The sequence below is a fragment of the Myotis myotis genome, unplaced genomic scaffold, assembly GCF_014108235.1.
Source record: "Myotis myotis isolate mMyoMyo1 unplaced genomic scaffold, mMyoMyo1.p scaffold_m19_p_4, whole genome shotgun sequence".
Classification (NCBI taxonomy): Eukaryota; Metazoa; Chordata; class Mammalia; order Chiroptera; family Vespertilionidae; genus Myotis; species Myotis myotis.
Genome location: NW_023416346.1, coordinates 92164356 through 92177572, shown reverse-complemented (window position 1 = coordinate 92177572; position 13217 = coordinate 92164356). Strand labels below are relative to the sequence as shown.

The 13217-nt window shown below is 40.5% G+C and overlaps 1 protein-coding gene across 1 annotated transcript in view; it reads left to right on the top strand.

Moving 5' to 3' along the window:
* Window positions 1–13217, top strand: part of MSN (moesin) — an 85848-nt gene that overhangs the window by 51126 nt on the left and 21505 nt on the right. The window contains exon 2 of the mRNA XM_036304279.1: window positions 5112–5195. Coding sequence (XP_036160172.1) covers window positions 5112–5195 — 84 coding nt within the window. The remainder of the gene's footprint in view (window positions 1–5111; window positions 5196–13217) is intronic.

Sequence of the window (13217 nt, the reverse complement as noted above, 5' to 3'; positions counted from 1 at the left end):
TTTTTATTTTGATGTAGTCCCATTTGTTTATTTTCTCCTTAGTTTCCCTTGCCCTAGGAGAAGTATCAGCAACCATTGCTATGAGGGATGTCTGAGATGGTTTCTTCTAGGATTTTTATGGTTTCACAACTTACATTTAAGTCTTTTATCCATCTTGAGTTTATTCTTGAGTATGGTGTCATTGGTGGTCTAGTTTAATTTTTTTTTCATGTACCTGTCCAAATTTCCCAACACCATTTATTAAAGAGTCTTCATTCCCTATGTTGTACTTTACATCCCGTGGCTATTTTGTAACTGCCAATTTGTACTTCTTAATCTCTTTTCTTTAACAAATATTTTTGTTCAATATTTGGGCCTATGGGCTAAGCCCTGAAGATACTAAATTGACATAACCCCTGACTGACATGATATGCAAGAGACACTGGCTTATTTACTTTGGAAAAACCTTCCCAATAGTGTTTATTAAAGAGAACTCATAGGCTGTGGAATGTGGCCCTGGAGTCCCATCCCTTTCCTCAGTTTCTTCCCTTGGTGCTTTCTTCCAAAAAATCTTGTTCAGGTTTGGCCCCACTCTGCTCAGGACCTCCAGGCTGCCTGGCCATTGCTAACATGATTAAGGCCAAGCTTTCTAGTATAGACTTTAAGGCCTTCCACCTACTTACCTTCCCAGTTTCTTGCCTACTTTTCACTCTGTCAGCCTCAGTCACCCTGGAGTAGGCCTGCATGTCTGCTTCTATGCAGGCCATTGCATCTCTGCCTCCTCTGGGGCATCACACATCTCTACCTAGGACATTTTGGTACTCTTACCCCCATTCCCACAGTCTCCCTTTTTCAGAATCCATCTTATCCTTAGAGATCAGCGCAAATACCACTGAACTGTGGTATTTTATTTCCACAAAAGGTTTTTTCTGTTCTACTACAGCACTTCTCAGGATGTTTTTCTTTTATATAACAGTTTTCTATTATTCAGTAAGTATGTTGGGGTCAGGAATTGGTCCTACACCTCTATTCTAACTCATAGTTCCTTAAACATAGGGTTCCATTAATACTGGGTAAACGAAAATTTATAGGAAGCTCTTTAACCTGGAATCCTTGGGTCTCCATGGGATCCATGGATATAATATGAAGTGTGAAGGATATTAACCTCTTATCAGATCTATCTGATTTGGAAGGAGAAAAATTACATATTGGTTTTCAATAACTTCTCACTGATGAAATGTAGCCCTTCTTTCAATTATGAATGTAGGACAAAAAAAGTAGTAATGGCAATATCTGTGACTTTGTCACCAATGGAAATCAAAGGTACTTTTATATCACAATTTAGTTATTGTAGCTTTCTCAAAATATTATGTATCTCAACACAAAGTTGAAATTATAGCAGTAATAACTAATAAGGTCAAGTCCTAGGTAATTACTTAAAATTATAATAAAGCACATAGTAAGTTTTGATAACTATTTCAATATAATTGGCTTCTTTTTATATACTTTATTTCATGTATTTACAAATATTCTGAGAAGGGTTCCATAGAATTCACCATACTGCCAAGAATGGCCCATGTCACAAAAAAGGTCAAGATGTAAAATGTTCCCACTTCTGAATCTGTATGCTATGCTATATGTGTCTCTTATAGCCCCTTTCTTAGTATTGTTCACTTAGCCAACATCTTGTGTGTTAACATAGCCTTGGGTATTGGAGTGGTAACTCTAAGTAAGACAGAAACCTTGAGGTGAGAATGAAGTCTAGTGTACCAAAAGACTCACTGTCCCATTTCTGCTTTTTCCTATTCCCTCAATCATTGGTGTTTTGAGGTCTCTCCTGACCCAGCTCAATGGTGATTTGAGGCTAGATATTGAGGCCAAATTTCAGCACATTGGGCCTCATTCCCCCTACCTTATGAGGCCCTATTCTAAGGAGGTCACTGGATTGGCAAGAAGCCTAGGGTAACACTGAGTCTAGGTGGCTAACCTTGCCCATTGCCTCCCACTAGGGTACTTGCCTTAACTTGTTCCTGCCTTCAGGGCCTTTCCTGTCCCATTGTCATTCCTGAAATAGATTTCCTCCCTGGCTCCCTGGTGAGATTTATTTACAAAGTTGTTCCCCAGGCCTGGTCCTCATTGAATTGTTTAGCTAGCAAAATGGCTGTCTGGCCTCCACTTCCCCCACTAACTGACCTCTGGGCTCAGGAAAGACCTAGAGGTGTCAAAGACTGATAAGGCTTAATGTGTTACCCATTCCATGGGGATTTGCATATTTGACAATTCTACTTTTAGTCTCCCCCCCCCAGTAGTATAAATAGTAAGTCAGCATCCTAGAAAATGTAGAACACACTCATAAGATCACCACCCTAAAACCAAGCCTAACTAACACTTGGACATGATTCCAATCATCTCTCTATGCATAGTTTTTACAAAATTGAGCTCATGCAATCTTGGTACTTACTCTTCCTCACTTCATATTACTGAGGTATTTTCTCTGAGTATAAAATACTCTTCATAAACATTTTATAAGATTATACTAGAGGCCCTATGCACGAAGATTTGTGCAAGAATAGGCCTTCCTTCCCCTGGCTGTTGGCACTGCCTTAGAGCTGCCTTTCTGCCTTCACTCCGGCCCGGAGCCACCTTCCGCCTTCGCGCACTGCTCAGAGGCCCAGAGCGCCCTGGCCCAGCCACCACCATCTTTGTCGCATCAATTTGCATATTCCTTCTTTATTGGCTGTGGGCGCCACCATCTTTGTCGTGAAGTGATGGTCAATTTGCACATTCTGTCTTTATTAGATAGGATAACAAGCTATCTTGTGGTTGTGCCATATAAAGTACTTAAGTAAAATGTCCAACAATTTTAAAAAGATCTTTGATTTCTTTTAGTGAGAGACATTTTACATTTTTATGTAAGAAGTGTGTAGCATATTGGCTTAAATTTGAGGTTTGGACCTCGATCTAAATTCAAACCATGTCTTCCTCACTAGTAATGTGACTTTAGACAAATATCTACTTCTTCATCCTCAATGTGGAGATGATACTTTCTACTACACAGGGTGATTGTTTTTTTGTTTGTTTTTTAAATATATTTTATTTACTTTTTTACAGAGAGGAAGGGAGAGGGATAGAGAGTTAGAAACATCGATGAGAGAGAAACATCGATCAGCTGCCTCCTGCACACCTCCTACTGGGGATGTGCCCACAACCAAGGTACATGCACTTGACTGGAATCGAACCCGGGACCCTTCAGTCTGTAGGCCGACGCTCTATCCACTGAGCCAAACCAGTCAGGGCAGGGTGATTGTTGATAGTAAATTGGGTGGTGTATATGAAGTGCATAGTGACTAGTAAGTCTTTATACATGAAAGCTGCTACTTATTGTTGCTATTACTATTATTACCACCTGAAAACTACCAAGTTTTCAGCCAAAGGAACAAATCTGTACTGATGAAATTTCAGCTATCATTGACTTGGGCTAAGGGATCTATTCATAAAGGTGGAGGGTACTTTTGCTAACACCTATTGAAACGTGGAAGTTGGGAAGTGGATCTCTCCTTGTAGGTTCTAGCCTCATGAAGTTTGAAGAATAAAATTTGCGGATTAAAAGGACTTGTTAGTAAAAGGGTGGAAATTTATTGGAAGCAAATACAGACTCCCACGCAGGGAAGGGTTCCCAAGGGGGTAACCAACTAAGCCCCTTTTTCTAAGATTTATAATTGCTGTAGTTCTTTGTCTCTTCATGTTCCCTTCTAATTGGACCCTTTCCCCATTTTATGACTTTGTGCTTTTCTAATTGGTCACTCTTTTGCAGAATATCAGCTTCAAAGTCCAAAACCCATGTAGTACTCTCCTCTTTCTCTCCCCCTTATTTTGCAACATTCCTCTATCTCCTGTGAACATGTTTCCCTCTTTCCAGTATTTGTCAACATTTCTCTATTCTCTGTGAAAGTACGTCTTCCTCTCCCTTTATCCTGTGGCACTTTTCTATTCTCTGTGAATGTATGCATTTTGGTGGCTCCAAGCCCTCACCTATGCATTCTTCCCCCATGGACCCTCTTTATTCCTAAGATTCTCTAAACCTGCTTCTTTTGTCCCTAGAATTCTTTTCACTATGAAATCCTGTGAATGGCTGCCTGTTTTTGTTTTTAAAATCTGGGCCTCTCTCTGTTCCTTTTCTGTCTGCTGACTTGGCTTTGGTAACACCTCTTTAATACACCTACCTCTGCTGAGGCTTCTTTCCTGTCTTGCACCTAAGGAGACCAGTGAGACATAAATACAAGAAGTATTAACAATGCAAGTTAGTATCAGTACCAAAATGGTCCTTGGATATCGCCTAGTGTTTGTGACTGATCTTTATCTCCATTTATGCCCTAGAACAGATGAGGGGAACTAAAGTCCAGGAAAGGCATAAGATATATGCAAGGTTATAGATTAAGTCAGTTGTAGTGCTAGGCTTGGAATGCAGTGTTCTTTATCCTGTCCTTAATTTCGTGTTGCAAAGACCAATGCTTCAGAAAATCCAGGCTGTAAATCAGAGGTGTAAAGAGGATGCTGCAGACTAGAGTAGGTGCTGGCTAGAGTAGGTTGGGAAGGCTTCCTGGAAGAAATACAGTCAGCACTTGCTTCCTCTTGATAGTAAGCTGTAAATTTGTTTGCCCCTCGGTAAGCATTGCTCTGTTGCTATGTTGTTTTGTCTTTAGTAGTAAGCTGATTGGAAGCAGGGGCTGTGTTATTGTTTGTTTCCTCCAATATTCTCCCTTCCTTGCCACCAATATCTAAATTGCTCAGGTTCTGCCCGGCTGGTGTAGCCCAGTGGTTGAGTGTTGACCCAGGAACCAAGAGGTCATTGGTTCAATTCTTGGTCAGGGCATATGCTAGGGTTGCGAGATCAATCCCCAGTAGGGTGCATGAAGGAGGCAGCTGATCAATGATGTTCCTCTCTCATCGATGTTTCTATCTTTTCTTTCCAATCTCTTTCTAAAAATCAATAAAAACATATTTCAAGTAAAATACATTGCTCAGGTTCTTAGCACCTAGTTCCCTCTTCTGTGGTTGAGCAGATACACTTGTCCCAGGCTCTGCTGAGCACAGACCCAGACAACTAACTTGCCTCCTTTGATCCATCCTAGATCAATGTACGTGTGACCACCATGGATGCAGAACTGGAGTTTGCCATCCAGCCCAATACCACTGGCAAGCAGTTGTTTGACCAGGTAAGGGATGAACTTGTTGCTCTTAAGCCTCTTTCACTTCTCTTAATTGCTCCCACCACAATGCCTGCTTCTTGAGAATTTCTTTTCCTACTCACTCCTCTAAGATAGGTCAAGACAAAGGCTAACCCTGGCCTTAATAATAAGAAGACAAAGTTTAACTTTGCCAACCTGCACCTTGGATGGCTCCGATTAATTCTATCCTTGATCATGAACATGGCAGAATGGAGAAGCAAGTGGGGTATTATTCTGTGCTAGATGCTCTAAAAATGAGGGAAGATGGTTTGGGGGCAGGTACTGGGTGAAAAAGGTGAAGGGATAAAGTAGAAATTGGGCACTAGCCGGTCTGGCTCAGTGAATAGAGTGTTGGCCTGCGGACTGAAGGGTCCCAGGTTCAATTCTGGCCAAGGGCACATACCTGGGTTGTGGGCTCGATCCTCAGTGGGGAGCGTGCAGGAGGCAGCCAATCGGTGATTCTCTCTCATCATTGATGTTTCTGTCTCTCTCTCCCTCTTCCTTCCTCTCTGAAATCAATGAAGAAATATATTAAAAAAAAAAATTGGTAGTTACAAAATAGTCACAGGGATGTAAAGTACAGCATGGGAAATATAGTCAATATTATTGTATTAACTATATGTGGTGCCAGGTAGGTAGGTGGGAACTTGAAATATCAAGGTAACATTTTGTAAAGTATATAATTATCTAACCACTATGTCATACAACTGAAACTAATACAAAATAATATTGAATGTAAACTACAATTGAAAAATGAAATTAAGAAAATAAATATGTTAGCACACTGTGAAGAATGTAAGTGATCTGTTCTCCATTTTAATGATGAGGCTAAGAAATTAAATAACTTAATTGCATCCAGCTGGTATCTGGCTGGGATTAAACCCCACAGTCTTGTTACTGCACCACATGGCTTCTGTCACATATTCATTGTTGTTTCCTTGTACACAGAAACTAACTTATTATCACTGAGGTTGTATGCTCTATGTACATTTCTTTCAAAGGAATATTGGGATTTATAACACTCTTGAAGATGATGAATGCAATAGGAGGGTGTTTCATCTCCTGTAGTTATGCCATGGAGATGTTATTGATGTGGTTATTCCTGTTTCCAATCCAAGTGGTATCCCTTTGCTGAAAATCATCATTATCAGAAGGGATGTACTATATAATAGCCAGGTGGGGGCCACAGAATCTTTCAACATTCAAAGACTCTCCAAGGACCAAGGGAAATGTCTCATCTGTGACCAGACTTTCAGGACTGAAAATGTGGTTCCCATTTCCAGTGACTTGGATTCTTCTAGATAAGCTATTATTCCTTTTCTTCACCAGCCTCTGGTAAGGTGGTGGTCTGACATTGTCCAGGATGTTAGGATTATATATTACCTTGATGCATTTTCCAAGCACCCTTGTTTCCCTTTTTCCTTTGCCCTCAGAGTCCCTCTATACTCTGAGAACTTCCCTAGAGTTGGGAAGGGAAAGAAGAAAGACAAAATATGTTATATTTAAATGAGATGAGTCTATTCCTATGATATCTATGAGTGGTGAAGGGAAAGACAAGGAGAGGATAGTGATGGTAAGGGGCTGTTTTCTATCAAGCTCTCCTTGTAAAAGGAAGGAAGGGATGACTGGAAATCTGAGGAAACCTTGGTTGGGCATGCCCCTTCAAGTCCCTGATGTCACATGGTAGACTGAAAAAAATTATTGTTTATGATAAATACAGATGAAAGATAATGTTTGTTCAGGGCTTACTTTATGCCAGGTACTGTGATAGACATTTTGTATACTATATCATTTGACTATCACAAAGCCCTTGAGTATAGAAATTAGTACTGGCCCCATTTTACAGATGAGGAAACAGAATCTTCATTTTCCTAGGTAGGCCTTGTGGAAATTATTGAACCTCTTCTGGTTGGTATTTTCATCCCCCCCCCAAAAAAAGTTAGTCTAATATCTAACTAAAAGGCTTTTTGAGGTTATGAAAAGAGTATATTATTTATATCTCACTTGTTAGCCAAAAATTTGTTATAGTAGTTTATAATGATACATAAAATTCAAAAGGATAAATTAGAAATAGCTGAGAAAAACAATAAGGAAATACAAATAGGGAAGAGAGAGTGAGAGAGGAAGGGAGAGACACATTGATTTGTTGTTCTATTTATTTATGTATTCATTGGTTGATTCTTGTATGTGCCCTGACTGGGGATCGAACTGCAGCCTTGGTGTATCGGGATGGTGCTCTAACCAGCTGAACTAACCCAGCAAGGGTTAGCAGAGATGTAATAAATGATAACTCCCAAATGCCATGAAACTTCTTGTCTTGTTAATCACATAGAGTTGGGGCTTGAAGATCCTCAGAGTATATAACTTTGAATTTAGCTGTAATTTTCTTCTTCTTTGGAGTTTTGTTTTGTTTTGAATAGTGAAGGGTCATCATTAATATTTAATTTGTAAAATTACAAACTAGTCAGAGGAACATTTAAACACACATTTACTACAATTAAAGTAATATGCTGACATTCACATAGCTTACAAGTGATTACAGTGCTAGTCTGGAATGACTGAATGCATTTTATGTTAAAGCTTTTCATTCTCCCCTTATATGAAGGCTTTATATTGGAGAACTTTTAAAGGAACAATCTGGTGAAATTGAAAGGGCACTGGATAGAAAGTTAGAAATATTGGGCCCTAGGGCTGGCTCTACTGCTAGTTCTGATACCTTACACAAACCTCTTCCTTCTTTAGGCCTCAGTTTACCCATCTGTACAATGTCTAACTGATCTCTCAAGTCTGGTTATCCTTCAAAAATTTATCTCCAGCATTTGTTTCTGCATTCCATATCTTTCCTATTTCTAACCCACTGTTTGGAGTTCATATGGTCCCTTTCTATAAAAAAAGAGGGGAATGCCTCACTTGAGTATGCTTAGCAGTTGGCATATGTGTAGGGGGAGGGGAAGTTACCTGGAATGTGGAATATTTCTTCCTGGACAGGCTTCTTAATGTCTCTGGAACAAAAGGGAGAAAGTGTCCATACACTAGAAGGCTGTTTGGACCTTTGCTTCAGAAAGCAATATCATTCTTCGCAGCTGCTATAGAGGGGAGAGTATCAGTCAGTGTGGATTTTATGGTGCAGCTGGAAACCAGAGGCTTCTTCAGACTTTACCCAGACTTCTTCCCAGAGCCCTGGTTTTATACCCTACCCTTCTCAAGCCATTGCCTGCCCTCAACACTGGAGGCTTTGTTCATTTGCATTGGAGGGAAGATAGTTGTGGAGGGTGAGAAAGGCATAATTTAGAGCCTAGGGCAGGAAAATCCTTAAGCAAAAAAGTTTATTAATTTCAGAAAGCTACAAGACCAGCAATTCTTTGTTTACAAGTAGTGTTGGTTTGGTTTGTGTACTGTGGGTGTGGTTCTGAGGGAAGCCCAGCTGGTAAGGAGCCCTGGCCAGATTGATATGCTAGTTCTGAAAGATACTACTTCCCAAAGAAAGCCTTTGAGAGACTTGAATCTTTCATACTGGTTGAGGAAAGGAAAGGCAGAAAACCAAGAAGTTTATGACTTCCCATCTGGAAGATCAGTGTTGTTTTGAGAAATGTCATTTACTGAGCACCTACTATGGAGTAGCCCTGGCTAAGTGCTTTAATTCTCACAATGATCTTTCCTAAGATAAGTGAAGAACACGCTCTATGTTATTTAGTCTATAAGTTGTTATATGGAGTTCCAAAAATAAAGATTTGACTGCAATATTTAAACTTTTCCTCACTACACTACTCTGCTTAGGGTAAATGAGGCTGTGTGGCTTGGAGAACAATCAAGAGAAGATGTATTCTCTTGTTGGGGTCTCTGATGATCTCTCTTAGGAAGGAGAGGGGCAGTTGTTCTGTGAGATCAGAAGGAAATCCATAGGTGAAAACTACAAGGAAACCCTGGCTGATGTGGCTCAGTTGGTTGGAGTGTTGCCCCATACACCAAAATGTGGTGGGTTTGATTCCCTTAGGGTACATACCCAGGTTGCAGTTTCGATTCCTGGTCAGGGCATGTGTGGGAAGCAACTGATTGGTGTTTCTCTCTTCTCTCTCTCTCTCTCTCTCTCTCTCTCTCTCTCTCTCTCTATTCCTCTCTCTAAAATCTATTTAAAAAATCTTCCAGGAAAAAGATTTGAACTCAGAGAAGGAATTGAGCATCTGACACTTTTGGGGCCAAGGCAAGTCTAGGCAGGAATCCACAGAAGTATGTGTTCACAGGCTATTAGGGGTATACTCTCTTCCCACTAAATTGATGAGGCATATGGAAATTCATTCTGTCTGGCCTTGAGACCTATCATTCAAGAAGGCCCTCCCTATGGAACTGGGCCTAGGAGGAAGGAGTTGGACCCTTGGGAGGGTTGACAAAAGCTCTAGGGCCATCCTGGAACCAAGTGATTATCTAGCTGATGATCAGAGAGGAAGCCAACTGGAGAGGAAGCACCTTGTTAGTACCAGCAATAAACAACAGGCAATTATGGGAAGCCATACCTTGAGGAGGCCCAAGGACTGCTGAGAAATGGTATTGAGGTTCATAGTTCCTCCACTTTACCTTTGTTTTTTCTCATAGGTAAGAAGGGGAGAGAACATGTTTTACAACAGCATTCTGTCACTTAACTCCCTGTCTAAAGCCTAGAGTTCTTCAGATGGTTCTTGATTACCTAGGTGACACTAGGGGGCAGTGCCACCACCATGAATTCCACTTTGAGAAACCTCTGCTTGGCTCCTTCCCAGCCAGGGGCTCTAGCTCTACCACTAGTCTAACTTTTTTTTTTTTTTTTAAGAATGCAATTGTTTCAGAGAGGAAGGGAAAGGGAGAGAGAGATAGAAACATCAGTGATGAGAGAGAACCATTGATCTCGCTTTCTGCATGTCCCCCTACCAGGGATCAAGCCCGCAACCTGGGCATGTGCCCTCACCGGGAATCAAACCATGACCTCCTGGTTCATAGATCGAAGTTCAACCATGGAGCCACACCAGCTGGGCCTCTAGTCTAACTTTACCTACCCCCTTCCCTCAAGATTGTAAGCTCTTGAAAAGAGGTGAGACCTCAGAGCATCCATTCATTCATCTATTCATTGGCTTACTCAATAATGACTGAAAGTCTACTGTGTGTCAGGAAAGATCTCTGCACCCATCAAACACTATCTCTGCCCTTAAGGGAAATAAATGTAACTCTGCCCCACTTAGAATGAAGGAAACACTTTTGAAGCTCAGGTTGTATATAGAGATGGTGTATAGAGCATGGGATTCGCTGTTGGCCTTGGGTTCAAATTCTGTTCTTATTTCAGTGATTTTCAACCTTTTTCATCTCAGGCACACATTAACTCATTACTAAAATTCTGCAGCACAGCAAAAAAAAATTACCCCCCACACACACATTATATTTTTTGCCAATCTGACAAAAAAAAAATAGGTGTAGTTTCTTGTTGTTTTGTTTTTAAGTATATTTTTATTGATTTCAGGGAAGAAGAGAGAGGGAGAGGGAAATAGAAATACTAATTATGAGAAAGAATCATTGACTGGCTGCCTCCTGCATGCCCTTACTGGGGAATGAGCCTGAAACCCAGGCATGTGCCCTTGACCAGAATCGAACCTGGATCTTTCAGTCTACAGGCCGATGTTCTATCCACTGAGCCAAACCAGCTAGGGCAAAAATAGGTATAGCTTTGATTCATTCACATGAGATGGCTATTGTTGTGTTGGCTGTTGTCATTTTTTAAAATTTGACAATCTAAGGGAAAAGTGGTCAGTGTCCCTGACCAGTCAGGTTTGCATGTTTTAAAAATTCTTGCAGCACACTGGTTGAAAATTGCTGCTCTATTTAGCTGTGTGAACTTGGATGGCTCATTTAACCCCTTAGGACTTTACTTTCCTCAGTAAAATGGTAATCACACTAATCTCAGATATTTTTGTGGTTTATTTAATTCCCAAATAAGCAAAGTACCTGGTGCATAGCAGGCATTCTAATGTTGGTTATTCTTATTCAGGGCTAAATAAGTAGGTGAAAATTGCCCTGGAAGTTCAGATAAGAGAGCCATGAAACCAGGTAGCTTTTCTGACTCAGTAAAGTCATTAAGATTTGTGGACTCTGCATTGAAGGCAACAGCCCTTTCCTTTTTTTCTTGCATTTTATTTTATAAAATAACGGATATCTATTATTACAATTATAATGTCTCCATCTTTTAGATAAGTAACTGAGGCTTAGAGAGGGGGGAAAAAAGGCCTATTTAAGGTCAGATAGCTAGGAAGTAGTATAATGCCTTGAATCAAGCCTCATACCATTTTCAGTTTCCCAGTGCCTTTTGTCAGCTGTGTCCTCTGTGGCCTTCTTTTTCTTTGCCTGTTCCTATTGTGAGGGGAGGAAGTTTGGTCCCTAAACTTAGAACTCTAGCCGAGTATGTTTTGTGGTATAGAGCAGGTAGCCATTTGAGCACAGGCAGTGTGGAGTAGCATAAGTTAATGGCAGTAACCCCTCCTGGAACTTTACAGTTGTGCATTGATTTGCTTTTAGGTGGGTGGCTGATGTAGCTGCTGCTAAGCCTGTAATGGGATCTCAATGGGCTTCAGGTGTTTGGGCATTGACTCAGTTTTACAAATAATTCTTCACACACCTTTCCTCTTGAAGCTTCAGCCTTGCTTTCTGACCCTGCTCTGGGCTTCTGAAGTGGCTGATTCTGTCACTAATTTGTTTAATTAGATAGATGCATTGGGTATATGGGGAGGAGTTGCTCTGGGCTTCAGAACTGACCTGATCTCCCCTTTCCTCCACAGACCTCAGATATAGGCAGCCTTCACATAAGAAAGAGAGGCAAAAGGGGGTTCTTTCTTACATCCAAATACTTCAGGTAATTAGGGAAAATTTTCCTCACAGGTAAAATCTCTTCCCCTCACTGGGTCCCAGTTTTCCAGTTTATGCTGCTTGAACCCTATAGTACAGTGGTCGGCAAACTGCGGCTCTCGAGCCACATGCGGCTCTTTGGCCCCTTGAGTGTGGCCATGAAGTTTCAATCGCACTGTACATGTGCGCCCGCTCGTGGTATTTTGTGGAAGAGCCACACTCAAGGGGCCGCAGTTTGCCGACCACTGCTATAGTACCCCAGAGTCTCTTTGAGGGATTTGTATTGTAGGGCTGAATATGATCCACAACCCTTGTCTTACAAACTGAAACCCTAGTCCCTATAGTATATGTGTCAGAATCTAGGAGGTACACATTGCTGTGGGATGAATGGGATTTAGTATCTGGGAGCAGCAATTGTACTTATAGATGCTATCTATTTCATTTTTAAAACATCATTATTTAAACAGTAGACTGTAAAATTTACAACAAATGATTCTGACTAAACCTGAGGCTTTAAAGAAATTCTGGCTTGCAACCATCTATTTATATCATCCCCTGCTTTGCTCCCTCCTTTTGGTCCCTGGGTACGTGCATCCTTTATTTATTTACTTTTTTTTGTGTGGTTCCATTTAGTCTTTAATATGGCAGGGAAGATAGGTAGGTAGGTAAATAAATGATCAACTTGGACAGATAGTGATATTCATGTAGATGGTTTGAGTATATATTTTATATGTTCTCTCAAATAATTTTCTCTCCCTCTCCCCCATTAAATAATTTTAGAGAATGAGAAAGGAGCTAAGGAAACAGAGGTACACTGAAATTTAGAAACTTGCTCAAATTCATATAGCTAGTAAGCAGTGGAGCCAAGATTCAAGCCAGATGGTCTACTTTCAAATTCTGTGCTCATAATCACTATGCTATGTATGATACCTCTCACAGTATGTATATCTGATCAAACTTTATGACCATTCAAATAAGTAGAAGTTCTCAAATTCATCACTACTGCATTCGTAGTCTACTTCTTGGCTGATATTTCCTTCCATGGTATATACACTATTAATATCACATAGTATTAACACTATTAATAGCTATCACTGTTTTATGCAATGAAAAAAAGATTATACACACACACATAGAGACACAAAGAAC